Raw genomic sequence first — 25,374 nt, 5'->3', positions numbered from 1 at the left:
GCAAGAACACTGCAGAGACAGATGGCCCCTCATGATTGACACTCAGCAGGGTCCTCTGTTTGCAGATGTACCATCTCAAACATGATTAGCTTCTACTCAGAGCAGGTCCTCTTGGAGGGCTGGTGGAGAGTGTGAATTCACTCACAGGAGAAAAGCCCAAAGTTACTCATGCAATAGCTTGGAAAACCTGGTGATAATTTTGGAACCAAGATAGCCCAGGAGACTGTCAGCAGGAGCAGCAGCAGTCTGCTGGTAGAGGACAGAAAACAGAGAAACAAAAGCTAGAGAAGTAGCCTGAATTCACTGTTCAAGAGACAGGAACTGTGGGAGACAAGATGAACTGTTGAATTTCAGAGATTAGAGAATTGTTCACACTAAGCTACACCAAATTCTGCCTTTAAACTGGCACAAGCCTTCTGTGATGTCCTGGATGTCAGTAAATCTATTTCAACTTACCTATAAACAGACGTTGGCTCTTGGTATGGCTGTGATGCAGTCAGCCCCATAACAAATCCTGGCAGCACTGGGCCATAGTGACTGCAACAGAATACTGTATGCCTGCAGCTTCCAGTTGCTGGGCTTTGTTATGCACCATAAAAAGCAAGAAATCACAAAAGCATCAAGTCTGATGGATCCAAAGAGAAAAGAAAGTTACAAAATTTCTCCATTCAGTGGGAAGGTAGAGGAGAGCTGCAGCATGCAAGACTGAATATTCCTGATGCTTCAAACATCAATAAAAGTTTTGTCAAATGTGCCCTTTATTGTACTCCAGCTGTCATATGATTTCCGCAATACAATGCGGGGAGAGCAAAGAAAAACTCAACTACGTACCCTTTTCTCAGGGACACATCTAACCTATTTCCCCACCATGCATCTACCCTGCTCCAGATACTTCCTATCTGCACTCAAAAGTAGCAAGTGGTCAAAACATTCTCAGAGCTTGATAAAAATCAAAGTCAAGTGTTTTCAGCAAAATCCTCTTTGTTACCACATTCTGACCACTTGGCTACTGGAACTGCAAACCTGTTCAGAGGGATGCCTTAACAATGAAGTATCATTTAAAAATGCATTTGCAGCTGTGCATATTTCACTTCAGTCACACGACTGTGAATTATACCTCAGCATGTCCTTGTAGAAAAGAGGTGGGCTGTCAGGGGGATGGGAAGGGGGAGAGAAAAGAAAGGAATTTCTACCAAACAAAAGAGCTCCAAGAAGCTGATACAACTTTGCTGGAAGCTATTCCCAGCCCACTCAACATTTTTTATTGTATACAGACATACCAGAATCCCAACAAGGGGCATTTTTCCCGGCTAAAATATGAACCATCAGCAAATCTGACCACCACCAGAGAGAAATACGACAACCTAGTGAAAGCAAAGAAAAGCAGAGTGAAATCATCTTACAGTTGTCCTAAACTAAGAGCTACCTCTAAGAGCTCACCGTGGTGGCAGCCTCACACAAACACATGCCCAGTATCCAGCACACTGCTAGTCAAAGCTAAGCAAAGCAGGATTCCTGTGCAGTTGCTTGCTTTACTGCCATAGTCATTTACACAGCACTTGAAAGTACACATGATACAAAGCACTTTTCCCCGCCTCCCTAGAAGTCCTGTGAAGAACTGTATGACTTTACCAATATTCACCAGATGGTTTTACAGTGACCCATTCTGCAGGAAAGCGTGCACTGACTCCAAGTCCGCTGAGAAGCCAAGCACTACGCATTGCTTTCTCAGCTCGAAACCACAACAGTGGCCTATGGCAACGCTGAGAGAAGCCAGGGGAGAAGTAAATACTACAAGAACACAGGAGGCAGCACACGGCTGGGACGCTGGTGAGGTTGGGCTAAACTGACTCACAACTCAGCTCTGGACCAGAGCCTGTACTCAAGTACCTGGGTGCAACAGGTTTTTTCATCCAAGGATTCTCTTGAATGCTAGCGCTGTACAAAGGCAGAAACACCAGGAACCAGGCTACTTGGACCTGCAGGAGAGCAATGTTGTGAAGCAAACCTAAGCATCCAAACCCAGACAAGGCAGATGCATCTTCAAAACGCAGTACCATCAGCATCTGTGCAGGGCATCAAGAAGAGCTGAGCACTTGGCACTCAACACGTGCACGGCAAGGGACCAGCACTAGAAAGCTGGCCTCGAACGCAGGTGCAGCAGGAACATAGAGCCGCTCAGCACTGCCAGGCTGCATGTACATTTAGCTTATGATCCTGGAACAAGGAAGCAATTGAATGAATAGCAAAAGCTTATTATAAACGTTTTTTTTAAGGGCACCCAGCAGGACCTCCCATTTACTTGTCAGAAAAACAGGAGCATGCTGACCGAAGGCTGAACTGAGAAAACCCACCTCTGAAATCCCTTCTCCCTGGAAAAAGCTCTACCCGCTTGCTTGAACTAAGTACTGGCCGGGCTTCTGATCCTCAAGCACATCCCCATGTGGCAAGGGTAAAGAACCACCAGAGTTCTGTCTCAGTGAGCAGCTTTACACTTGAGCTGCTGAATGCTACGTATTGGGAGGAAAAAACCCTCTGATCTGCTTTGGCATCCGCAAGCAGCTGTCTCAGATCCTCACTGGGACTGAACATGAGCAGGCAAACCTTATCCAAGTACCCAGAGACACTCAAAGTCTATTTGTGAAGCAAGGACAAAGCCTACATTAATGGTCTTCAACTCTATTAAGCAAAATAAAGCAGAATCCTGGCAGAAGGAAGATAAAGATCCCATCAGCCTGGAAGAGAAATCGGAGCACCTTAAATTCTGGCACGCTCTCAGGCACAGCATAGGGAAGAGGTACAAGAGCAAATAAAAGGTTGTTCAGCCCCTAGTAAGCCACTAGCAACATGAAATATATATGATCCAGTTCTTGCAGTTCTCAGCTTTCCTTGCAAATCCTTCATTTTAAGGCAGTGGGTGCAACTTGATCGGGAAAGCAGCATATCATCTTTCTACCAGTCAGAAAGCATGCAGGTATATTTTCACGAAAGGGGACGTTTTGGAAGGATCCTTTTGACACTGAAAACTGCCCATCTGAGAAGAGACCACAGAGGAAGGCTGCAGGACAGCCCCAAGAAACTCAGAGCAGACCCTGCAAACTGTACATCAGCAAGCAGATGGAAGGGTGGAAAGGGCCATGGGAGGAGAGCGGGATTAGAAGTACTAGAGATTTATGAGAAGCGATGCTCTAACAATAGCTTTCTTTTAAGAAGGAAGCTCTTCCTGCTGTAGTTAATCTATTTAGTCTGAATGTAAATTTATACACTGGGGAAGGACTGCATACAGGACAGGCAACTCCTCGGTCAACTAAAACCAACTGTTTTAAAACTCCTACAATACCTACCCAGTAACATGGCAGAGGGGGAATAGTTGCTCCCCCAAGCAGCTGTCAGGAGTTGTTCAGTGGAGCTGCTCCAGTCTTTACATGGGCTAGAAGATGACCTGGGAAGGTCTCTCTCAGTCATGTTTTCTATTATTTTCATCGTTTCTCCCCACCCCAAGAGGTCATGCAGATGAAAACACCAATTTAACTAATGCCAGATGGGAGACAAGTTAAGCCATATGAATCTTTGCTTATTATATAATTACCTTCATTTCTTGTAGAAACATGGAAATGCTTACAGTCACTGGCTGGATATTTTGTACACAAACAAACATTTCTAGGCTGTTTATATTTTAAAGAAATTAAGCCCACATGGTTTTGGCCAACCACTCCATTACCACGTGGCACATTTATGAAAAAACAAGCCTAATTTTGAAGCTCTGCCAGGAAGTTGCAGACACCAATCTCCCCCAGGAGCCCAAAATAATACTTATCAAATGTGCTCATCAACTCCCAGTTATAGATTTACTGGGCAGAAACTTAAGATTATTTGCACTTAGTGTTGAATACACCAAATTATTTTCTGCAGAACTCAAGGTCATTGAACTTACCTTCAATGAGCCCCAACACATCAGCAAAGAAAACGGCACTGAAATGTTCAAGCTCATTTTGCTACTGAACCAGAGCAGTATGGCGATGGACAGTTTCAGCACCAAACACACCAAACCGTGTGCCGGAACCTCCACAGGTCATTTATGTAAAATCTAAGGGGAAACTTCCATGTGTACAGGTAAGAGCAGCACTGAGAAACTGTTACAGATGCAGCTCTGCAAGTCATGTTCTTACTATGAAGTCATTAGCAATTAAAGATCCAGTGCACGGATGCAGAGTTCTGAATGGAGCCAGTTGTATTTGTAGGTGTCCCATTAGAAACCAGGAGCACGTGTTTCAATTTGCATAAGAATCGGTGTGAAAGATTCAGTTACATCCCCAACAATCTCCAGTAGCTTTGGTTACGCTGTCAATTATTCAAGTTAGAAAGCGCCTGTCTGACAATCTCCCTGCAAAGAGCCTAGCTCCCAAAACCTTCTTCCCACCAGAGACCTCCCCTTAGAGCCGTAAAGAAGGAAAGACCACCTCCACCCCAACCTTCTCGTCCCCTTGACCCACTCTGCAGCTCTGACAACAGCAGCCCCAAGCTGGAGAACACACACAAGACTTTGGACCACCCAGGGTTTCCAGCACCCAGCTAAAACATAAGCCTCTAAACAAGGGGCTGGACTTCTCCTCCCACAGTCATTAACAGTCACTTCCCTGGCCTAAAGAGAAGCTCTGCTAAATTAGAAATGCGGTGCGTACATTGGGAGCATGCAGACCCACTTATTGCTTCCACTTGATGACTTTCCAGCAGCAGCACTAGATTAAATGGGTTACCTGCTCCGTCCTCATCCCCACACTCTGCCTGCACAACCATTTGGACCATCACACAGCAAAGCACAGCAGAGAACTGATCCAGCTGAAACACAACCCACTTCCTCACCTCTACCCCCAAATCCTGCCCTGGTCCGCTTTACCATGTGAACTCTCAAATGCTTGCACTGGCACAAGGCAGAAGGTGCTGGCAAGCAGCAGCCTAAGTGGGTAGGTTACAAAGAGCCACCACCAGACACATCAGCCTCAGAGGAGCTGGTAAAAGCTAGCTATAACCTTACCTGAAGAGTGTCAGGACAGCACACACAGCTCTATGCACATCTGAGAAAGAGCTCTTCAGTGAGTGAACTATTGGAGCTTTGCTGTAACAGGCAGAGGACTGGTAAATGCTTGTGTCTTACAACCACAACTACCCACTGCACAGATGGAACGGTAAAAAGGTAGAGCGCCCTGATGCTGGCTCCCCACAGCCGGGAAACGGATACTACAATTGCTCTGCTGAGAATGGTAATGTCCCTGTCCCCGTTACAAACCAGTGAGTTCACACAGTTGAGGCAGCAGTGAAATCAGGACACACGTGACAAGGTGAAATAAAGACTGCACACGTATCTGATGAGCTGGAAAGTTTGCAGGATTGTCTTGAGATTAAACCCCACGTTACAGACACCCATTTTCAGAACAGCCCCTCCAGAGGCAGTCAAATCTAGCTCTGGCACAGCCTCCAGCTGAAGTGTGCTCTCCCTGAAGAAACTCAAGACTGAGTGACCTCAAACGATCCTGCTATATTTGTAAAAACGTGTGCGAGGAGATGTCCTCCAACAGCCCTACAACTTTCATGGGCTTAGGAAAGGCAGAGCACCTCTTGTCAAGGTTCCAACCTGAACAGGCTTAAGAGTTATGCTGCCAGACCAGCTCCCTAAAAGACAAGAGAAAGGAATCAGCCTCTCCAGTGTAGAAAATGGGGCTGCTCTTTTAAAAAGAAAGACCTAGACCCACAATCCCAGAGCCAAATGCATCCAAAGAGAAGCCGTGCCTCCAGCAGATCCAACAGAACCTCACAAGCTCTTCACAGACTGACATTTCAAGCTGGTACAAAGCTCCCCAGACTCCCGCTTCTTCGTTTTCAGGATGCACTGCAAAAATGCTATGGGGGCAGCAAGCTCTGCCGTAGAAAGAAGGCTGTGCTCCTCCGCGGCTGGCCCTCAGCAGCTGCCAGGACAGCTACGAAACCTGATGGTGCATCAGTTGGAGAAAGTTGTGTACTATAGGGAAAGGAAGGCTGGCTGGGAACGGCCTCAGACATCCTAATTGTGAAACTGCACCCATACATAAATTAATAGGAGACCACACTGCTGTGTGAATGGGCAGCCTTTTCCACCTCGCTGTGTGTTCCTACTTCTGATCGAAGCCACCTGCCAGTCCTTCCCCCCACACTAGGATGAAGCAGGTGGGCTGAGCACTGCAAATTGTTTCTCATTCCAGAAGCAGCAGTATGTCTGTGCAGGTTCCTCTCACAGTACACCCTGGTAAGCAGCTGCAAGAAAGGGAATTGCACTGGCATAAAAATCCTACAAGAGCTGTTTCATGACAAGTCATTGCCAAGCTACGATCTCACCACTTTAATGAGAGCACCCAACAGACCAACGTGCTCCGAAGACGCAGGCACCATTAACTCCGCACAAACAATGTGCCCCAGCCTTCGCAGCTGTTCCCTCTGGCCGACGGCTGCTGCGTGCTCCCACAGAGGATAAGCCTAGCTGGCTGCAGGAGCGTGTCACCAGCTTGCCACAACAGCACAGTCACAGCACAGGGTAGTGCAGCCGGGGCTCTCGGCAGAGAATTCCCCACTGCAACCCACCGCAGCAGGAGCCAGGACACTTTAGGGATCACTCACACAGGGCGCAGCAGATGTGATACTTGTGGACCTTTGCCTGGTTCTCAGAAGCTGGGGTATATCTGCATTAACCACATTCCCCAGGCAGAGATTTGTCCACTCAGCAGAAAGGGGATACAGACTTATATAGACTATATATAGATAAGGCTTCCTAAGAATCTCTCGATGGGGGTTATTCTCTGCTCTATATCTAGATCTGGCCTTGTGCCTTTTGGGAAACACGTATCAGACAAGTGTATGTGCAAACTGCAGCTCATTTTGGCCATTAACGACAGCCCTGCACTAGAAACTCTTGAAACACAGGCCAGAACCACATTATGAGCTCCGTGGTTTTCCCACGTCTCCATTTGCAGCCCTCCATGTGTTTCCCTGCAGAGGTGAAGATCCCTTTAGAAATCTCTCTCCTGCACATGACATTTACTTACCAGCAACGAGGAGCACCTCCCAAGCCCTCGCACTACAGGGGCTTTGTAGAAAAATAAAAAGAGCAGGGAAGGATTTTTGAACAGTCAAGCTTAACAGAGCAAAGGGATCTGATGGAAGGAGACAGTGTCTTTCTTCAGAAGATTTTTAACAGCAAAATAAAATACTTTGCTGAGCAGGGAAAACATGTTTCATTTCACCCCGCACACAGGCACACACTTGACCCCCCCCTCCTCCTTTACAGCCTCACACCTTCAAACCCCCACCTCTCCCCAGCCCCAGCAACACACACTTAAAAAAATCCATCCTGGATCACCAGATTTCTTCCTTTTTTCCTTTTTAGAACAAAAGAAACTACCTCCCCAAAGCCCAGGAGGACCTGCAAGTTGTGCAGGTTTTGGCTGAACACCAGTGTGAACATTCTTCCCTACTCCCTTCCACTTACCTCCTACAAGCTCCAGGGCACCTGACTGCCAAAAAGGTGAATGAGCAGGAGAGGGGAGTTGGTTTATCTTTAGACCAAACCAGAGCTTGGGGGGGAGGTCCCACACATCTTAGAGCACTGGTGAAAAGCTGGCTAAACTACCATTTCCCAGCAACAGCAATCGCATTTATTTATTTCACTTTAATACACTTCGGATGAGCTGCTGCAGGGAACAGGGCAAGCTGATCAAAACCTCCTGGTGTCCGGGTACTGTTCCCTGCCCAAACGGCACACACCGTCCTTGGGGGTACTTCCCAGCACATTCAAACATCTACGAGACAAGCAGTTAACTCTCCAAACCAGCACAGAGGCTATGGATGAGGAGCACACTGCGCACAACATCAAAGTTGATATTTTATGCTAATCTGCCTGCTTACAGGAGAACAAATGCTATTTTCCTTGACAACTCTTCTGAAATAAGATCTGAGCAACCATGCAGATTTCAAGCTCTTTTGAAATATCAGTAAAACAAACACTCTTACTTTCAGTGCAAAAACTCCCAAGAACAGCCACTCGGCAGTTCAGGCAGACAGCGACTTCCACGAAGCACGCAGCCTCCAGGAGCTGCACCCAAAACACAGGTGCTGCAAAGGTGCAGCAGCCGCCATGCACCACCCCAAGCCAGGCAAGCAACAGCGCACTTTCTGGCTTGCAGACCCCAGCTCTAGTTTACATGTGTAAGAGCCTCCACCAAGCAAACTTCACAGCATACAAGCTACTCTCATTTTTATTTTTGCTGCACACTTTAAAAATTAGATTGTTTTCCCACTGGAGCAGGGGAGGTCCAACACTGGCATTTGAGCTCCTGATCAAAAATAGTTATTACCCTGCAAGAAACTGCACTTCAAGCCAGACTGGCACGCAGACTCGCAGCTGCTAGATGAGAAGGAACAAGCAGGCCACCTCAGAAGTAAGGCAGAGCTCGTGACAAGTCACACAGCCACGCAAAGCGCTGCAGGAAAGGCTGCAGTGGTTCTAGAGGAGGGAATGGGTTCCAGACTCCAGCACGCAACAAGAGAGCCCACGCATCTAGTTTTCCAAACACAAGGAGCTCGTCTCCTCTTCCTTTCCCCAGACTCGGGCTCACCAGGCAGATCTGCAGACCCTCTACTACAGTTGCACTGACCCAAGGACAGGGTCTACACCTGCAGCAGTCATCAACCACCCTTGTTCTTGAGGAATCCCTCCTCCAGGGCCACTGGCTGCTGCATGCCCATCAGAGCTCTCTAGGCAATTCATTGTTTTAAACAAATGAGTGATTAGCAAGGATCCACTCTCTCCTTGTGAAGCTGGCTGCATGCCCTGCAAGCCTCCACATCACTGTACAGTACCGTAATCCAATTAAACCTCGCCATGAGAGGAGCTTCACGCTATCACATTCAATTAGGCAGTTAAGCCTCTTATCATCTGCATGTTAGGATCCATTCAGACTAAAACTCCCCCAGCACTGTTTGGGAGGTGGCATTCTTCGACCAAGCAAGGACACACAGATGTCGCATCTGGAGCCACAGGAGGACCATACAGGTTAGGAAATTATATTGCTGGCTTATAGGGAGGTAGAAACACAGGCAAAATAAAATACAGTGACCAGTTCCTGCCCACTCACAGTTACATGCTCTCTGATGCTCCCCGCTCCCCCTCGTCCTCCTGTTCCTCAACTTCCTGGGGAAATGGGGCAGTTCTGAAGGACCACAAGGGGCCCAGAGGAATTTCACTCTCTTTAGTAAGTCAATGGAAAGGCGAAGGCTAATGGAGGACCTGGCAATACAGAGTCGTTTGGCAGCGAGCCACCAATTCCATAGGAAATACCCTCCCTAGAAGGTCACCATAATGGTGGCAAAATTTGGCCCAAAAGAATTAGAAAAAGCTGCCAAGATGTGACGCAAATAAAGCCAGTGAGCAGGCCAGCTTCCTGCACGAGGCCAAAACACGAAGCGCTCTTGGAAAAAGAAAGATTAAAGGTTGCAAGGAACATAATGGCCTCTTGTAACAGCTGAGTTGTTGCTTTTCTTTTCTTGGCAGAAAAGAGGGATGTTTTGTTGCTGGTTGATTAATCTATTATGCAAATCATTTCATAGCTAATTTGATACAGCCACAAGCTTGCCACAGAATTCATCCGCATGCTCAGAGCTGATGAAAGGTGGAGTATCAACGCCTCTATTCGACAGAGCTTTTTTTCCTGGACAAGCAGCTGCAGGGTCGCCTCCTGCCACGCAGGGCTGCAGGAGCACAGGCCAGACCTGCCAGGGAACATGAGAGGAAGGTCCCTTGGGCACCTTCACTTGGTGGAAGGCAAGGAAAGAGGCCCTTTGAAAAAGCAGCCCTTTCCTTCCACTCCCAACACCCTTCTGCACTGGGCATGTGCAAAGCATCCAGATGAAAACCACGCACAACCCCATCCAGAGACCCTTCACTAGCAGCTTTGAGATTTTAAGACTTTTTCAGAACTGTTCTTGACGTGCACAAGCTTCCCTTGCGTCAGCTAAGACGACTCAAAATAGGTCTAATTGGAAGTTGGACTCCAACAAAGCACTCAACCTCTAGACAGAAAATTTTTTCCACTGAATACAAGAGTCCAAATTACATTCAGTAGTATCATACAAAGTGACAAATTTGGTAACTGCTGTGATAGGATTTACATGGGGAGCACTAAGGGATCACTCGATCTTGTCCGAAGTAATGTTATTTTGGTCTTGATCTCTTCCACGAAGACTAAGGAGAAATAGGATCTCCTGGCTCTAAGAATAAAGGGGTTGGTTTTGGCCACTGCACTTTAACCCAAGCATTTCATCTCCATTGCTCAGTTGTGGATGCTTTTCCTCATGCATCTCAAATATTCAACATTGCCTTAGCAATTTTTTTTAAAGCCTATCCTGTGTGCTCATTTGTATTCAATTTCCTTCAGTGGTAAAATGTTAGGCATTCCATGCTATTCAAACAAAGTCAAAACAAAGCCTCCAAATAAGCACTTCTGAAACGTACCTAGTCATCTGAGTAATTAGACATTTTCAGAGTTCCAAATGTACCAAAAATCTACAGTCAGCTCCCAATGAACATGCCAGCAGTTATTCTAACAAACAAGAGTTCTCTCCTAAATGTTAGCATATCAATAGATGAGGAGGTTAAGATACATTTAAATCAACATCTCTCCCTACCTGAATTAATCAGCATTTTTAGTTATGTAGCATCACCTGATCATAATTATTACTCTAGCAAGTTGTCCACCTTTCTCTGCCGATACGGCACGTAGTTGCCATTGCTGAAGCCAGGTCAGAACATGCTCTCACTAGCCAAGAGAAGTTCCCATTCCCAGCGTAGGCATGCGTCCTTCGTCCCAGCCAAAACCAGGACACAAGAGGCAAAGCCTCTCCCTTCCTCATGCACTTGCAGCAAACCTTCACGGAGAACAGCCAGCCGTGGACTTCACGCAGGTCACAAGCCCCTCAGCACTCGGCTGGGAGAGGGAATTAACACCACGTAGGGGTGCAAACATGCAAATCGCTGGAGTGGCTCCATGCCCCAGCAGCCCTCACTATGTCCCTCCTGGTCACACCTCTGTGCCGTTACCTTTATATGCTCGCAGACCCCTCTGCAAACCACTGCAACTCATTAACCTACAGGAAGCCGACAGCAAGATAGATCAGTGGAAGAAGATGGGAGCTGGCACAGGGAGAGGAGCACATAGCCCAGGGCATGAGCAAACTGTTAGAATCCACTCAGCTGCTGTGAATCTGCAGCCTCACCCCAATCAGTTTCCATTGCCCCTGGGGATGTCCACACCAGGGCTGGTGTGGAAGTCCGTGTGCTGTGAGGCCATCCCACAGCACGCTGAGAAGTAACATCTTCTGTTCGAGTCCAGAGGATGTGTGTGGATTCCCTTAATGTTTCCTCACCCAGCAGGCAAGCTACAGAGGTGAGCCGACACGTGAAATGCTCAGGCAGTGCCTGGTAAACAACCTTGGATCTCCAGCACCGTCTTTTCCCAGGTCTGTTCCACAGGCTTCCTTCGCATCTCCAAGGGACACCAGGTCGCACTTGCTCCATGTGCAGTTTGGTCTCAATACACTCAACTTCACTTTACAGTTCAAAGCTTAGCAGGAACTTTTTCAATTACGTGACAATTAAGGCAGTAGCCTAAACCAAAACCTATTCTGAATGGGAGCACCAACCCTCGCCTTCTCCTGCTCCAGGAGACCCCCTTCCAACAAAACCTTCCCCCCAAGACCACTCTTCCTCTAGACAGCCTCCCCATGGTACTGTCTCCTCATGAGGCTCCTTCAAGATGGGACAGTACTGCATCCTGCCATTGACACCCACAGCTTCATCAAGAGATTGGAAAGAAAAAAAAAAACCCAAACCAAAATCCACAGCATAATTCTTACTTTTCAGTGTGAGGAAACTGAGGGAAAAAGTGCTGATTCTCTCGCAGCCATGCAGCGAGAAGGTCACTCTCAGTTTTTACAGGTGGTACGGAGAACTTTACGTAATGTAACCTTCCTCAAAGGAACACATTTCAATGCATAGATGAAAGAAACAGCAGAAAAAGGTAGGCATCTCTCCCTTCTGGTATGCAGCGGTTACACCCAGATAGTGAGACAGTTTGAGTCACATTTCTGGGATGACTAAAAGAAAGTACTTGCATTTCAGAAGCACTATGGTCAAAACCCCCAGGAGCTACATGTGCTGAAGAAAGAAATCAGAAAATCATTTCTGCGAATGGCAGAAGAGAAAGGGAGGCCAGCACAAGCGCAAAACACCACCTAACTTTGTGTTTCACTCAAAACACACAATTGCAGAACAACACTATGAGTCTTCGCTATTATTCTTCCTTAAGTTTAGACACAGCCTTTTCACACAAGGAAACTCCATGGACGCACCAAGGCAGCCTTCCAGATTTTACTGACACCCCACCCAAGCTGAATGGGCTTTCAGTAAATCATCCGCCAAAGAGAGTGCGTTGAAGAGCAGCGCTTTAGAGATCTCCCTCGCACAGTCCAGTTCTCAGCCATCATCTGGGAAGCATACACCACATCCGCATGAGGCCCTCCACCTCAACACCCACCCACACAATCTGGGGCAATGCAGGCACAGCCCGCTCCAGGCGCTGCTTCCACCCAGCCCCTCCTGCTCCAGCTTACTGTAGAGGAAACGGTTTAGAAACAGGGTAAGATTTATTGTACCAAAAAGAAAAGGGAAGGAAGCAACACTCCCTCCCCAAACACATGCCCCTCTTCCATGAATCCTCTGACTTTCTGCCTAGTTCAAGCCTCTCCTCAACTAGGAAGGTCTGTCCTGTCAGCAGAAACCCAGAGGGGAACTTGTAACTGGTAGAAATCTCAGAAGAGACCAAGGCAGTTCCACAGTACTTGACCACACACCAAGGCCCACTCTCCTCCACATCCTCCTTTCATGTCCCAACAGATGTCTGCTTGAACAACAAGCTCATTTTGAATATTGTTTCCCCTGCAGAACAGTTTTCATCCCAGTCTCTCTCGCTTTAACACAAAGAATCTTAAATGCTGTTGTACCACAGGAAAAATCATTACAACATGAACTTAAAATACAGAGGCAGTAGTATAACTTAAAGGTTTTCAAATTCCTGCTTTCTCTGGCAGAGAGGTTTGTTGCAAAGCCTGTAATGAAATGCAAAGCATGGACTCAATGGAGCATCACAAGACATGATGTTAAATGATTAGAAACAACAGAATTAAGCGTCCAGGCTCTGCACTCCCACTGCTGCTACAGAATTCAGTGTTTGCCCAGCACATGCAGCATAGCACACACCTCACTGCACAATCAAGACTAACATCGCTGCAGAAGCTGCAACCTCGGCTGCTCCTGACTTCACTTCAGATTAACAAAAAACACTTGGCACCCACAGCTACAACTGCAGACCTGCCATACGCCGCACTCCATATGCAGCCCTTGCACGCTTGCCCAGCTCACGCGGGGCAGTCCACATCCAGCGGGGCTGTGGAAAGACCTGCTCATTCACTCAGCAGCGGCAGATGCGGCAGCTGCATGTCTGCTTATCCTCCCCGGGCTCTAGGAGAAAAGGGCGCCCAGGAACAGCAAGCAAAGGTGATGGCAACAATAGGGCTGAAACCAGAGGGACCCACTGCTACACACAAACTCCCTCATACAAAAGCTACGTTCCTAGAATGTCCCAACTGCCCCAGTTCTCCCATCGATGCCTCAGGCCCCAGGGCACGCAATCTGAGCACTTTCACCAGCCCCTGCCTCACAGCTTGCTTCAGTGACTCCAAAATTTCCCCCTCGAGCCCCAGTTCTGCCCCACCTACCCAGAAACCCACATGTCCTTTGCATCACCCAGATTCCTGCAGGCACCTCAACCAGCTGCCTGCAATCTGCTGCCCCCCTGCCCAATGCAGTTCAAGCACCCAAGACCCACCCTAAATGCCAAGTCCTGTGCAGATGCACCCCCATCCCCTACTACATCAAGGCAGGGCCAGTGTCCTTACACTGCATTTTCTGGTCATCTACAGATTCGCAAACAAGCAAGCTATGTTTTGAGCTCATTTTCAGATCTGCAAGTATCAGCATAAATGATAATGCAGAACTAGAAGTCCTTGACAGCGACGGACATTTGTTTTTTTATTTCAGTTTAACAGGCACTGTTACAAGGTTGGATGAGATGGAAACCCAACCGCCTTCCTGTAGTTGAGGGTGCAATGGAGAGAACAGGTTTCAAAACGGCATTACAAGAGGGCCTCCGTGTCCTCTGTACACCACCAGGGTGGATGCAAACCGCACTGGAATCCAGTGCAAAAATCAAAAGTGCACCAACTGTTCCTCCAGCTCCTCCCATACAGGCAACTCCTTCTGCAGCAGAGGGACTCCTTGAAGAGGGACACGTTCCCCTTGGTGCTATTCCCCTTCCAAGACCTCCTGCTGCAGAGAAGAAAGGCTAAACAAGACACAAGCAGAGAAAGTTGCTGCCCAACAGATACTCCGAGGCGCTGTCAGCACAGATAAGCTGTTATAAACCAAGATCACCTGCAATTGCAGGACTCGGGTTTTCTTCTACCCCATGCTATATTCCTGCCCACAATGTCAAAGCACTACAACTGTGGATAACGTTTAAGCTAAGGTAGTTATTAGTCCCACAAGCAAGCTGCTAGCCCTGCAAGATAGGGGCCACAGCCATGAAGTCCAACCTGCTATCTGCAGAAGACAGAGGGATTTGGGGGGTTTCTAAAGCTTGCAAAGCTTTACATTCCTGCGAGGTCAGCCCGATGACTCTGTTCCGTTTTTGCTCACTTGCTGCGTCCCCATTTAAAAAAAAAAAAAAAAAAAGAGAGAAAGAGGAGCGCTTCAAAGATTCATCTTTGGCGTGTTTAAGTCCTCAAAGGCATTCTGTTAAAGCCAGACTTGAAAAGCGCTAATTTTATAAAAACTAAAAGGGATCCCTCCCATGTGGGCTAAAAAAAGCGCAGGCAGGGATCGCACCCGCGTGTTTATACACACACACCAGAGGCGGGGAAAGATTCGAGACTGGGAGCGGGTGAAAAACCAGCAGAAGAGAGACTGATGCCCACCCCGGGGCAACTGATGTGGGGCATTTACTGGGCAAAGCCCCCTTTAACAGGACACTCCACAGGGGATGGTGGGGCACAGGGAGCACAACCCGGTCTGAGAAGGAGCTGGACATCCCAAACCCTCCCACCAACACACACCCCACACCAGGTTTTTTTGGGGAGCACTCAAACACGTGGGGGAGGGCATAGGGTGACCCCCTCACAGACCTGGTGCAGAAGGCAGCACCCCCCCTTTTTAGGGTTGGGGGATCCTTGCAGCCCCCCCCCATCCCGAAACCCACTGAAGGGGTAGGGGGAACCCTGCCCGTCGCTGCGGTAACGGTGAGGGGTGGGACACCGCAAAGCGGAGGGAACAGACCCTAAAATCGAGGGAAGGACCGCAAAGCTGAGGGGAAAGGGGGGTTGAGGGAGCAGCCCTCGGGGCCTCGCGGCTGGGCGCGGGCCTCGGACCCGCGGAGGCTCGCAGGTCGGAGGCCCGCGCCCAGCCGCGAGGCCCCGGGGGTTACCCGCTTGAGGGGAAGAGTCCGCCCGCCGTTACCTGGGGACGCAGCTAGGGCTGGAACCGTCGATCTCCCAGGTAGCGAAGAGGTTCATAGGCACGGGCCGCCCCAGGGCCCCGGTACCGCCCGGGAAGCTGAGGCGGCTCCGTTCTGCCGCCGCCGCCATGGCTGCCGGCCTGGCGCGCGCCCACCGGGCCGCCGCCGCCGCCGCCTGTGCCGCCGCCCCGCCCCGGCAGGGGGGGCTATCACGTGTGAGGGGGCGGGTCCCGAGTGGGCGGGGCTAAATCACAGTGGGGGTCTCGAGGGGGTGGAGCCATAGGGATAGGGAACGATTGGGGTGTGGCTAAAGTTGAAGGGCGTGGTTTTGTGCATGGGCGGTGCTCCAGTGCAGGGGGCGTGTCCTTGTTGAGGGGGCGTGGCCAGGAAGGGGATGTAGCTGCGCCCGGTTCTGCTGCGCTTTTCCTTCCCTCGCACTGCGGCCCCTTAGCGGTGGGGTCGTGTTGCCCCCCGGGCGGTTTCCTGGCGCGCTGCCGGAAGTGCCCGTGCTGCTGGCAGCGGTGGGACCGGATGTTGCAGCAGCAGTTTCCGGCCGTCTCCGTGGCAGGGGCAGGCGGCGGGTGCGGGGCTGAGCGGCGGGCGGGCCGCAGCGGGGCGCGGAGATGGTGCTGCTCACGATGATCGCCCGCGTGGCGGACGGGCTCCCGCTGGCCGCCTCCATGCAGGAGGACGAGCAGGTGGGACCGCGCATGGGCGGGGGGCGCGGGCGGGGGGTCCGCCCCGGCGTGTCGGTGAAGAGCGGGCGGGGGGCGGCCCAGCCTGACCCTCGCAGCCCCTTCTCGCAAGCCGGGCGGCTCTTGCACAAGCATTTCCCGCCCGATGGTCGCGGGTGGGAGGTGGAGAGCCGCCTCTCTGCTGCTGGGGGCAGCTCCTCCTCCTCGGGCTGAGCCCGGCCCCCCCCCCCCCCCCCCCCCCCCCGCCGGAGCCCCCCTGCCTGCGGGCAGGTGGTGTTTCTCCGGTAGCAGCCGCACCCAACAGCCTGTCCTCCCTTCTCAGTCAGGCCGCGATCTGCAGCAGTACCAGAGTCAGGCGAAGCAGCTCTTCCGCAAGCTGAACGAGCAGTCCCCCACGAGGTGTACTCTCGAAGCAGGAGCCATGGCTTTCCAGTAAGTATCTGTAGGCGTGATGGGGGAACAGGCTTCTGCTGCCGTGGAAATAAGTGAAGGCGCTTCTGGGCCAGGGCGAGGATTTGTTAGAAATTGGGCTGCCTGAGAGAGGGTGAGTTATTGAACTATATGCCCTGCTAGTTGAAGTGTAGTAGCTGTTTGAAGGGGAGAGCGTGTGAGTTGTTACTTCTTGGCACTGCTGTCTGACACTTGTTTTTCAGCCATGTTGATAGTTCTGCCTTTGCTGAAGACAATGTAGATCTGTTCCCTTTAAGGTTTTTCTGTTTGTTTGCACCCTCTAAGATACATTTTCTGTACCTCCTGTGTCGTGTCTTTTTTAAAAAGAGATGTCCTTGGTAAAAACAGTCTGGCAGTACCACTCTGAGCTCCCCTTGCAGAAGGTTTTTCTCTCTGTGTACCCCACGAGAGTATACCTTTTCCTGCGTTAGCTTCATGTGTTAGAAGCATGTGGAGTATCTCTGATTTTTTTTTTATTATTTCCTTAATATCTGATAAACTTTGTTCTCTCATCTTGTAGATTCAGTCTTACTGTTGCCAGATGTGTTGGGTGTGTTTAATTTCCTAAACTGCTTGGAAACTCTCAACTTAAAAGCACTTTTGACTTTCTCCAGCAGTACACTAACAAGGGAACTTGAATATAAAATAATGAAAACTTAGAGAGTGCAGGTCAGACATCCTTAATCTCTAATCAATAGCAAGGGAACTGGAAAGGCAAGTAAACAGAGAAAGAACTGACAGTCAGTGAAAGGCAGGAGAGCAAGCTTATGTTTGAGAAAGGAAATGCTTCTTTACGTGACATGTAATTACCTAGCAGAATAATGCTTGAGAACTTAATCAAACCCAAGATCTTGTCAAGAATCAGAATTATGCTATTAGCGGAAACAATTGTTAGAAGTCTCTGAGATCAGGTGCCATGTGAGATCACCAAGGCAGAGTTGTGCAGTTTTGGCAGTGATGCGCCAAGATTTCCCACACTTGGCACCACTTCTGCCGCGCCGCTGGCAGTGGGATCCCTCTCGATTCCCAAGCCCTGGTGACTGGGTGCGTGTTTACGGCTGAGTGAGTGGGAGACAGCCTTTGAATGCAGGGCAAGGTCGGCTTTAGGTCTCTGCTTCTATAACAAGGGCCCTTTAGCAAATCTCCTGCCCTGTCCCCTTCTTCAGAGATTCAGTGACATGAAAAGACAGGAACAGGAGTTTTTTGGAAGGGCAACCTTTGGCAAAAGCCATGAGGTTTTGAGGGTAACTTTTCTTGTGGTTGGCTTACATATGATAACTGCAAAAAGATTTTTTTTTTTTTTTAATCTTTTTTTAATCTTTTTTGCCTTTGATAGGGAGTTATAGTGGTCAGAGGACAGCCCTGATTAAAATAGTCTGGCCATCCCTATTTCCTGTCGGGTTTGGGTGTTGCCAGAGTTAACTGCAAAGTGCTGTTCTGCCTCATCTTCTTTCTAGAAGTTAAAACTTTCTAGAATTTAAAAACTCTCTAATTTTAAATGTTTCCATGGCACTGCACAGGTGTAGCTCTGACCGGCAGTGAAACCTTGGGAAAGAGTCTGTGTAGATCCTAGTAAATCCCTTCTTGTGTTGCTTCCGTGACGCAAGCAGAGTGATGTCTGGGAAGGCTGTGCCACTTGCAGTGCCCAGGAAATCGAAGCTTCATAACGGTGGCTGTAGTGACACCAGTTCTGACAAGGCGGCAGGACTTGGGCAAGCTCGTGTTTTGACGGCTGTCTCAAAGAAACAGCCAGGTTACCTGGCTGGCAGATGAGCGGGAGAAGGCGTGTTTCTCCTTCTGTGTTGAGTTAGTCCCTAGACAGGTTCCACAGGCAATTGACAGCTGCTGCTGCAAAGCACTCAACTGCTGCCTCCTTTAAGGTGGAACATTAAGGCAGGACCTATATGAAAAGAATACTTTCAGATCAGAAAACCTCCTGTGATAACGGTACAGGAAGGGGAGGAAACGGGGGAGTTTGACATTTAGTCTAAAATAATGCTGACTGATGACCATGCTGTTCGTTAACGCAGCGCACCATTTTTTCTGCCAAATCAGAGCTCTGACTGCTGAGGGCAGCACAAACCAGGGTAGAGCATTTTGTGGTGCGAGAGTTACAAGTGTGGCTAAGGATATTGCTGAACTTGCTGAGGTGATGTTGAACGTGTTTAGCTTGATCAGTTCAGAGAAGAGCCTAGTCTTGCTGAAATGTGAAGCTTAAAGTATGACCGCTGAGGTGATTTCTGTCAAATGTAATGTTTAGAATTCGGCTCCGAAAGCTGTGCCACTCTTTCAGCTACAGCACTTGGTGTACACGGCTGTGCAGGTGCAGAAGCACCGATGGAGTCTGCTGTGCTGTCAGTCAGTAGCTGACCTTTGGCTGATGAATGGCTGAAGTGGCTCTTACCTGTCATGTTGAAAACAACCCTTGGCCTTTGCCGGTGTTACCAGGATAAAGCTTTTCTCTGTCAAAATGATCCAAGATGATTATAAGAAACCTACTGGCTATACTCAGTGTGCAGAAATCCAGACTGCAGAAGTTAGCAGTGGCAAACGGCAATGCCTGCCCCTTGTGCGCATACACTGCCGAGCAGTCGGCATGATCAGGCGCTGTGCTGAAGCTCGGAGGCACACACAAAGTGTAAAACTGAGAAGCCCAGCTGTGCAGGAACTCTGCTCTGATGTTGAACTCAGGTTGACAAAATTGTCTGAATCCAGGACAGAATGAGGTGTGCTTGCTCTCTGTGGAGCTGACAGATCAACTTTAAATCCAACACATTTAATATCACGTCAGGGGAAAAGCAAGCGGGAAATACAGCTGAAGAGCTCCAGGCAGGACCAGCTGGCCCAAGCAGAGATAACAGAGCTGTACCGACAGGGCGTGTTCCTCAGACTGCTCTCATCTTGAGAGTGCTGCTCTGGCTCTCAGGGAATACTGTCAGAATTTCTGTCTGACACAAGTTTTCCTTATTTCAAAAGATTTTTTTCAAGCCTTGCTGTTCATGACAGTGGATAAATCAAGCTCCAGGTGATGATTTGTAGCAACTCCAAGCTGTCAAGCAGGTCTCTCCAAGAGTAAGGGAAGAACAGAGGCATGATGTACTGTAGGATTAGTCTTACACACTGATGCAGTCCAAGCTGAGGGACATAAAAAGGAATAAAAGCATGGGCTTGTGGGGACACGCTTGTGGAATGGATTATAGTAACTGGAGTTTCTTGCTTCTGGTTGGGGTGGATTGGTTGTTATTTGAAGGCTGTTGGGATTCGCACACAGGCCACATAGAAGCAGGAGAAACAGATACTCCTGAGCCCGGAAACAAGTTGAGGATGGTTAATTCAAAACACTTGAACCTGTTGGGGTACCTGAAAAAACAATGTGAGGGGGAAGTTGTTTTGTAAGCCTGATGCAGCTATTAACAAAATTTTAAGCTACTTATTTAACTACAGTGTCCTCGTGACTGGGTCAATTCTTTAATACACTGTTAATCTTTATGCTAACTAGACTGCGACATAATGGCATTATGCAGAAAGTCAAAGGAAGGTAACGTAAAAGTAGCATTTAAATTCCACCCTGAGTAATATAGATAAACGTTCAATAGTGTATGCAGGGCTATCTACTGTCTCCACTGCCTTGGTTTTGGTGGAAATACTGTTGCCTTTATTTTTCTATTGGCTAAATGAGGAGGAAAATGTAGTTGGGAATGTGCAGCAGCAGACAGTTGTAGCAAAGCCTAAATAACCTAAATAATCTGAAGATTGGTTCTGTCTTATCCCCTATTTCAGTAGGCTTTTTAGCTGAATTATAATGAAAGGCCCCTGTTCTCAGTGCTGACAGAGGCACTGGAGCTCACACTGAAACAAGGTCAGCACTAAACCTCTGCGAACAAGTACAAATCGGATGCGATGGGGATGAGGTGGTGGGAGGAGAAGAGGACCTCTCTGCGCACTCAGCTGCGGAACAAACCAAACAGCATTGTACAGCAAGAGCAGCTCCTGTTCCAGCATACATTTTGGAGCTCCTAACATCACAGCCGAAGAGCTGGTAGCACAGTCATCCTTACCCATGGCAAACCTGGAGGGGAAGTCACCAGAACCTATCTAGCACCAATATTTTTCCCCAGCTGCCTTTGAGGTGATGCATGTGGATAGTGACACCCCACCAACAGGCTGGTGTTGGGGAGGAAGGGGATACCCAGCCCTCCAAAACGGCAAGCAGGAGCTGGCAGTCACTGGGTGGCTTTTTAGCACACTGAGACCAAATTCTTGTGTGTGTCCTAATCTCAGAGCAGAGCTTCCCATTTCTGGGCCTCAGGTAGCTGGCTGTGCTGCATTGTCTTAGAGCTGTGCTTGGCCACCTTCCCCTCTACTCTGCTGGCAAACTTCTTGTGCTTCCCTCCCTCTGACTGCAGGAGGGAGGGAGGGAGGGTGTCCTCCCTTTTTTACTCCAAAATTGCAACTCTCTTGTTGCTGGTATTTTGTTAAGCTAATGATACTCACAGGCCAGCTTTTGTTCCAGTGCAGTCAAAGTTCAGGGCTGTTGGCACGGGTATAGGATCTGAGACTACAAGAAGATTTATTTTAGGTAAAGAAAAAATAAGCCATTACTTTGTAGAAAGGTTTACACCTGATCCAGACATGGCAAAGTGGAAGTCCCTATACCCAGTTCTCATTGCCTCATAGGAATAAAGGTATGCAGGGTGATGTTTGATAGGATAGATTCAAAGTTGATAGATTAATGCTCTGTCTGCTGTTCTTTTAGCTACATCATTGAGAAAGGAGTGTGTTATCTGGTCCTGTGTGAAGCTGCATTCCCCAAGAAACTGGCCTTTGCCTATCTGGAAGACTTGCATTCAGAGTTTGATGAGCAGCATGGCAAGAAGGTGCCAACGGTCTCCAGGCCCTATTCCTTCATTGAATTTGGTGAGGTCCCTCTCCTTGTGGCTAGTTAAGAAATGTCTGGGGGGGGGAGGAACAGCAGCCACAGGATCCTCTCCAGCTTGGCCTATGGAATTGACAGTTCAGCCTCTTCTTGGCACTAGAGAAATGGGGGTGTGAAGCAAGAGAATGGAGAAGTGGTAGGAAAATGGTAAATGTCCTTTGGTTCAGATTTCCTGCTTTAAGTCTCTTGGCTTCGCTCCAGTGAATATTTGCATGCAGTCTGCCGGCTGTCTCAGCAATGCTGCCACTCCTTCGGCAGCCGGGCTGCTCTGTCTTAGGTGAGATTCCCTCTGATAGCCCCCTCTTGTTCCAGATACCTACATACAGAAAACCAAGAAGCTCTACATTGATAGCCGGGCAAGGAGGAACCTGGGCTCCATCAACACAGAGCTGCAGGATGTGCAGAGGATTATGGTGGCCAACATCGAGGAAGTCTTACAGCGAGGAGAGGCACTTTCAGGTACAGGGAATGGCCGATATTTGGCATATGGCTCCTTGTCCCCTCGGTCAGCTGGGTGGGGAGAGCGTAGCTGGAGGGAAAGGCTCGCTAATCCCCAAGCCTCCTGAGAAAAGCAATGGACTTGGTGGGTGTTTCAGTTGGATCAGTTGCATCCTGAAGCACCTGGCAGGTACTGGTGCTTCTTTTGGGCGAGACCAGCATCTCTCCAGCTTGGGTGGCTCTCATCCCAGCAGGACAAGCACTAGAGCATTGCAGATAGGCACAGGCCTTGCTGCCATGTGAAACTGCTGCGCTTCCAGCTGCTCCAGAGAAGCTTGTACGGTTAATGTAACATTTGGGGAACATCTGGTTAGGTTAATCTTGATTAACTTCTCTCCCCTTTCCCTTTAACAGCTCTGGATTCCAAGGCCAACAGCTTGTCCAGTTTGTCCAAGAAGTACCGTCAGGACGCGAAGTATCTGAACATGCGTTCCACTTACGCCAAACTCGCGGCCGTAGCTGTGTTTTTTATCATGTTGATCGTCTATGTGAGATTCTGGTGGCTGTGAGCTGGTTGCAGTCATGGAAGAGGGAAAGCCGGTAGCCTGGCAGGTGTATGTGTGCAGGACACTGTTCACGGGGGATGTGCATTAGAATCCACACAGGACCATCACCTTTACGGGACTGTCCTGAAATTGTTAGGTGACACCTGACTACTACACCTCTTAGTGAAGCCTAACAATAGGTGTAAAGGCTTGTTGACTACAGGCTTTTCCTCTGAGGCAGTTTGCACTAGGGTACTGCAGAGTTTGGCCTCCCACGGTTCTGCCCCCCCCTCCCGGGGGTGCGCTCTGGGAACAGTCAATCAGTGCGGTTTAGCATAATCACGTTGTACGTCCTCCTGTTGAGTAGCTCTAGTGGGAACTGGACTCTAATGAACATTCCTTGTGTTGGCAATGTTTGCTTTTTTAGAATCTGGGTCTGCATTTATTTTTCTTTCTTCTTTTTTTTAAAGACAAGACTCCCCTGTTTGAAGGCAAATACTGCACTGTACATATAGCTTTCACCTCTGTCAGAATAGCTATTGTTGAGTTTTCTGTGTCTGACATCTTGGCTTGTTACACTTTAAATTGCTTTAGGAAGAAATGGATGTTAAATTATGCCTTAAAATACATTCTGTCTAGTTCTAGGAGGGGCAATGAAAGGCTTCTATATTACTGATTCCTATAAAATTAAACTATAGATTTGTAAGTGTCCACTTTCCCTCTCCTGACAGCTGTGTATGACAGTATGTTTCCATGTGAACAGGGTGTGTAATTCAATGCTGTTGGAGTGGGCACAGTGCAAACTATGTCAGCACTCTGTATTTTTTCCCTTCTATCTGCAGATTCACTACATTATTTCCTTCCTTTTTATAACTGTGCTTTCCTTCCAAAATGTGTCAAAACTGCCAGCATTTCATCTCTGGGATGCTTGTTTTCTTTCTCCCTCTTTCCCTCACCCAAAACAACCAAAAAACCAAAACTCTGAATGTTGTTGTGAAGAAAAGGCAGTGTTTCCTTAAAGAACACTTTAACTTTACATGAAGGATTCAAAAGGATAACCTTAAAACAGTGGAATCCTTTGGAAACACCACCTTTTTTCCCTGTGGTCACTCCCTACCTCACTTGGGAAGTTGAAACTGTAGGTGAAGAAAAACTCATTATGGGGCAATAGTATGTAGCTTCTTCTCTCTTATGGGCCAATCTATATATTTCCAGTGTAATGTGATTTTTTTTTTTTTTAATTTTTTGGTCCAGCTGTGCTAAGAATAACGTTTTACCAGTCAGCTTTTGTTTTTATTTAAAAAAAAGGAGAAAAAAGAAACCCCACAGCTCAGGCACTCTGCTGCATTCAAGTGTCTGCCACTTGGTGGGAAGCAGGCAGTGTCACAGAAGGAAGTTTCAGGACTCCCAGCACTTTTGCAAGCACGTAATCTTGTGTAGTTCTGGAAGTATAAGCTGTGACCTGGAAGTGTTTTCTGCCACTGGGTAGGAAACAGAGCTGTTGTCCTCTCTGGGAACGCTCTCCACTTTGGCACCGTGTTGGACTGGCAGGGAAGCAGTTAGCACTCATCCACCAATAAACCTAGCAAATCTGATCTGCCATGTAGTCTAAAGTCATCTGGTTTCTGCATGATGCCTCCAAGTGTTACTTTGTTGATTGCTTCATTATTATAATTACTTTTAATCCTTTTAAGTGGTGTCCCTAACAGGTGAATGTCCCAGTGATGTAGGTCTGTGTAACGTAGGTGCTGAAAGGTGAGCAGGCACTGTGACCGTACATGGATTGTTGCGATTGAGGGGAGTGATGCTTCTGCAGTGAAGAGCAGCTCGGTGAGCAGTTGCCTCCTGCAGCCCCAGTGTCAGCAGTGAAATAAACGCTTCTGAAAAATCCCCTCTGCAGTGTGGAGTTTACCATGTCTTGTTTCTGTGATCTTGGAGGATGCTTTGTTTCCTTCCCGGGACACAAGAGGGTAAAGGCCCCATAGCTGAAGCCACCTGGAATGAGGGCTCCTTTTTGGAGGCAGAACTAGGTGAAGAACATGATCTTGGCCATTTTCTGGCAGAGAGACTATACTTTGGTTATAGCAGGGGTCTCTTTCCCGGCTGGTGTGTGTCTCCGCCTGTTGGATGCGGGCAGGCAGCCTCCTCAGCATGGGCAGAGCCTTGTAGGTGTGTGGGCAGATTTTTATGGGGACAGTTTTGTGGCGATGCTGTTCACACGGGGCACACGTGAAGCAGAACAAACTGGGAGTGGGGTGTGTGTCCCGCATGGTGTGTGTCAGTGTTAACAGGGCATGGAGCTGCAAATGCCGCTTGCCTAAAGAGGAAGGCAAGGAAGACTCCTCTCCTGCAGGCCAGCGTGGGGCTCCAGGGAGCACTTTATAAGCAACTCCCTTGCTGCATTCCAAATACAGAGCCCCTTTTCCTCCCTCGCACAGGGCAGAGGCGCTGCTGATGCTCTGTGCGAGGGAGGTGTAGGCTGGGTTTTGTTTTGCTGGGGGCTGTCTACACCTCCTGAGCAGCAAGGCGTGAGGTTAGTTGCTCTGGTCCCGCTGCCAGCTGCTTGGGGCAGAGGGGAGGAGAAGCCATTGCTGGTTTCTCCATGCGCTGACAGCTTGCTCGAGGCTGGGCTGGGCGAGCACCCGTGGGCTCAGGGACGT

The 25,374-nt window shown here is 48.7% G+C and overlaps 2 protein-coding genes across 4 annotated transcripts in view; one reads left to right on the top strand and one right to left on the bottom strand.

Moving 5' to 3' along the window:
• PACS2 (phosphofurin acidic cluster sorting protein 2) overlaps positions 1–15,726 on the bottom strand; it is an 81,046-nt gene extending 65,320 nt beyond the window's left edge. For all 3 annotated transcript variants that reach the window (XM_050901194.1, XM_050901195.1, XM_050901196.1), the window contains exon 1: positions 15,653–15,726. In XM_050901194.1, the coding sequence (XP_050757151.1) occupies positions 15,653–15,708 (56 nt within the window). In that variant the 5' untranslated portion in view covers positions 15,709–15,726. The remainder of the gene's footprint in view (positions 1–15,652) is intronic.
• Positions 15,727–16,163: 437 nt separating this feature from the next.
• Positions 16,164–23,427, top strand: SEC22B (SEC22 homolog B, vesicle trafficking protein). Its single transcript, XM_050900757.1, has 5 exons — positions 16,164–16,348; positions 16,668–16,777; positions 21,552–21,712; positions 22,044–22,190; positions 22,584–23,427. The coding sequence occupies exons 1-5, from the start codon at positions 16,274–16,276 to the stop codon at positions 22,736–22,738; spliced, it is 648 nt and encodes a 215-aa protein (XP_050756714.1). The 5' UTR covers positions 16,164–16,273; the 3' UTR covers positions 22,739–23,427.
• The last annotated feature ends 1,947 nt before the right edge of the window (positions 23,428–25,374 follow it).

Source organism: Gymnogyps californianus, chromosome 8 (genome assembly GCF_018139145.2).
Source record: "Gymnogyps californianus isolate 813 chromosome 8, ASM1813914v2, whole genome shotgun sequence".
Classification (NCBI taxonomy): domain Eukaryota; kingdom Metazoa; phylum Chordata; class Aves; order Accipitriformes; family Cathartidae; genus Gymnogyps; species Gymnogyps californianus.
The sequence above is the reverse complement of the archived record's forward strand: the minus strand, read 5'-3'. Positions and strand labels throughout refer to the sequence as shown.

Bases quoted from the DNA above. Each gene is read 5' to 3' on its own strand.
- SEC22B (XM_050900757.1), top strand. From the start codon at position 16,274: ATGGTGCTGCTCACGATGATCGCCCGCGTGGCGGACGGGCTCCCGCTG. The intron at 21,713-22,043 runs GTGAGGTCCCTC...CTCTTGTTCCAG, and splicing joins CTATTCCTTCATTGAATTTG to ATACCTACATACAGAAAACC. The intron at 22,191-22,583 runs GTACAGGGAATG...TCCCTTTAACAG, and splicing joins GCGAGGAGAGGCACTTTCAG to CTCTGGATTCCAAGGCCAAC.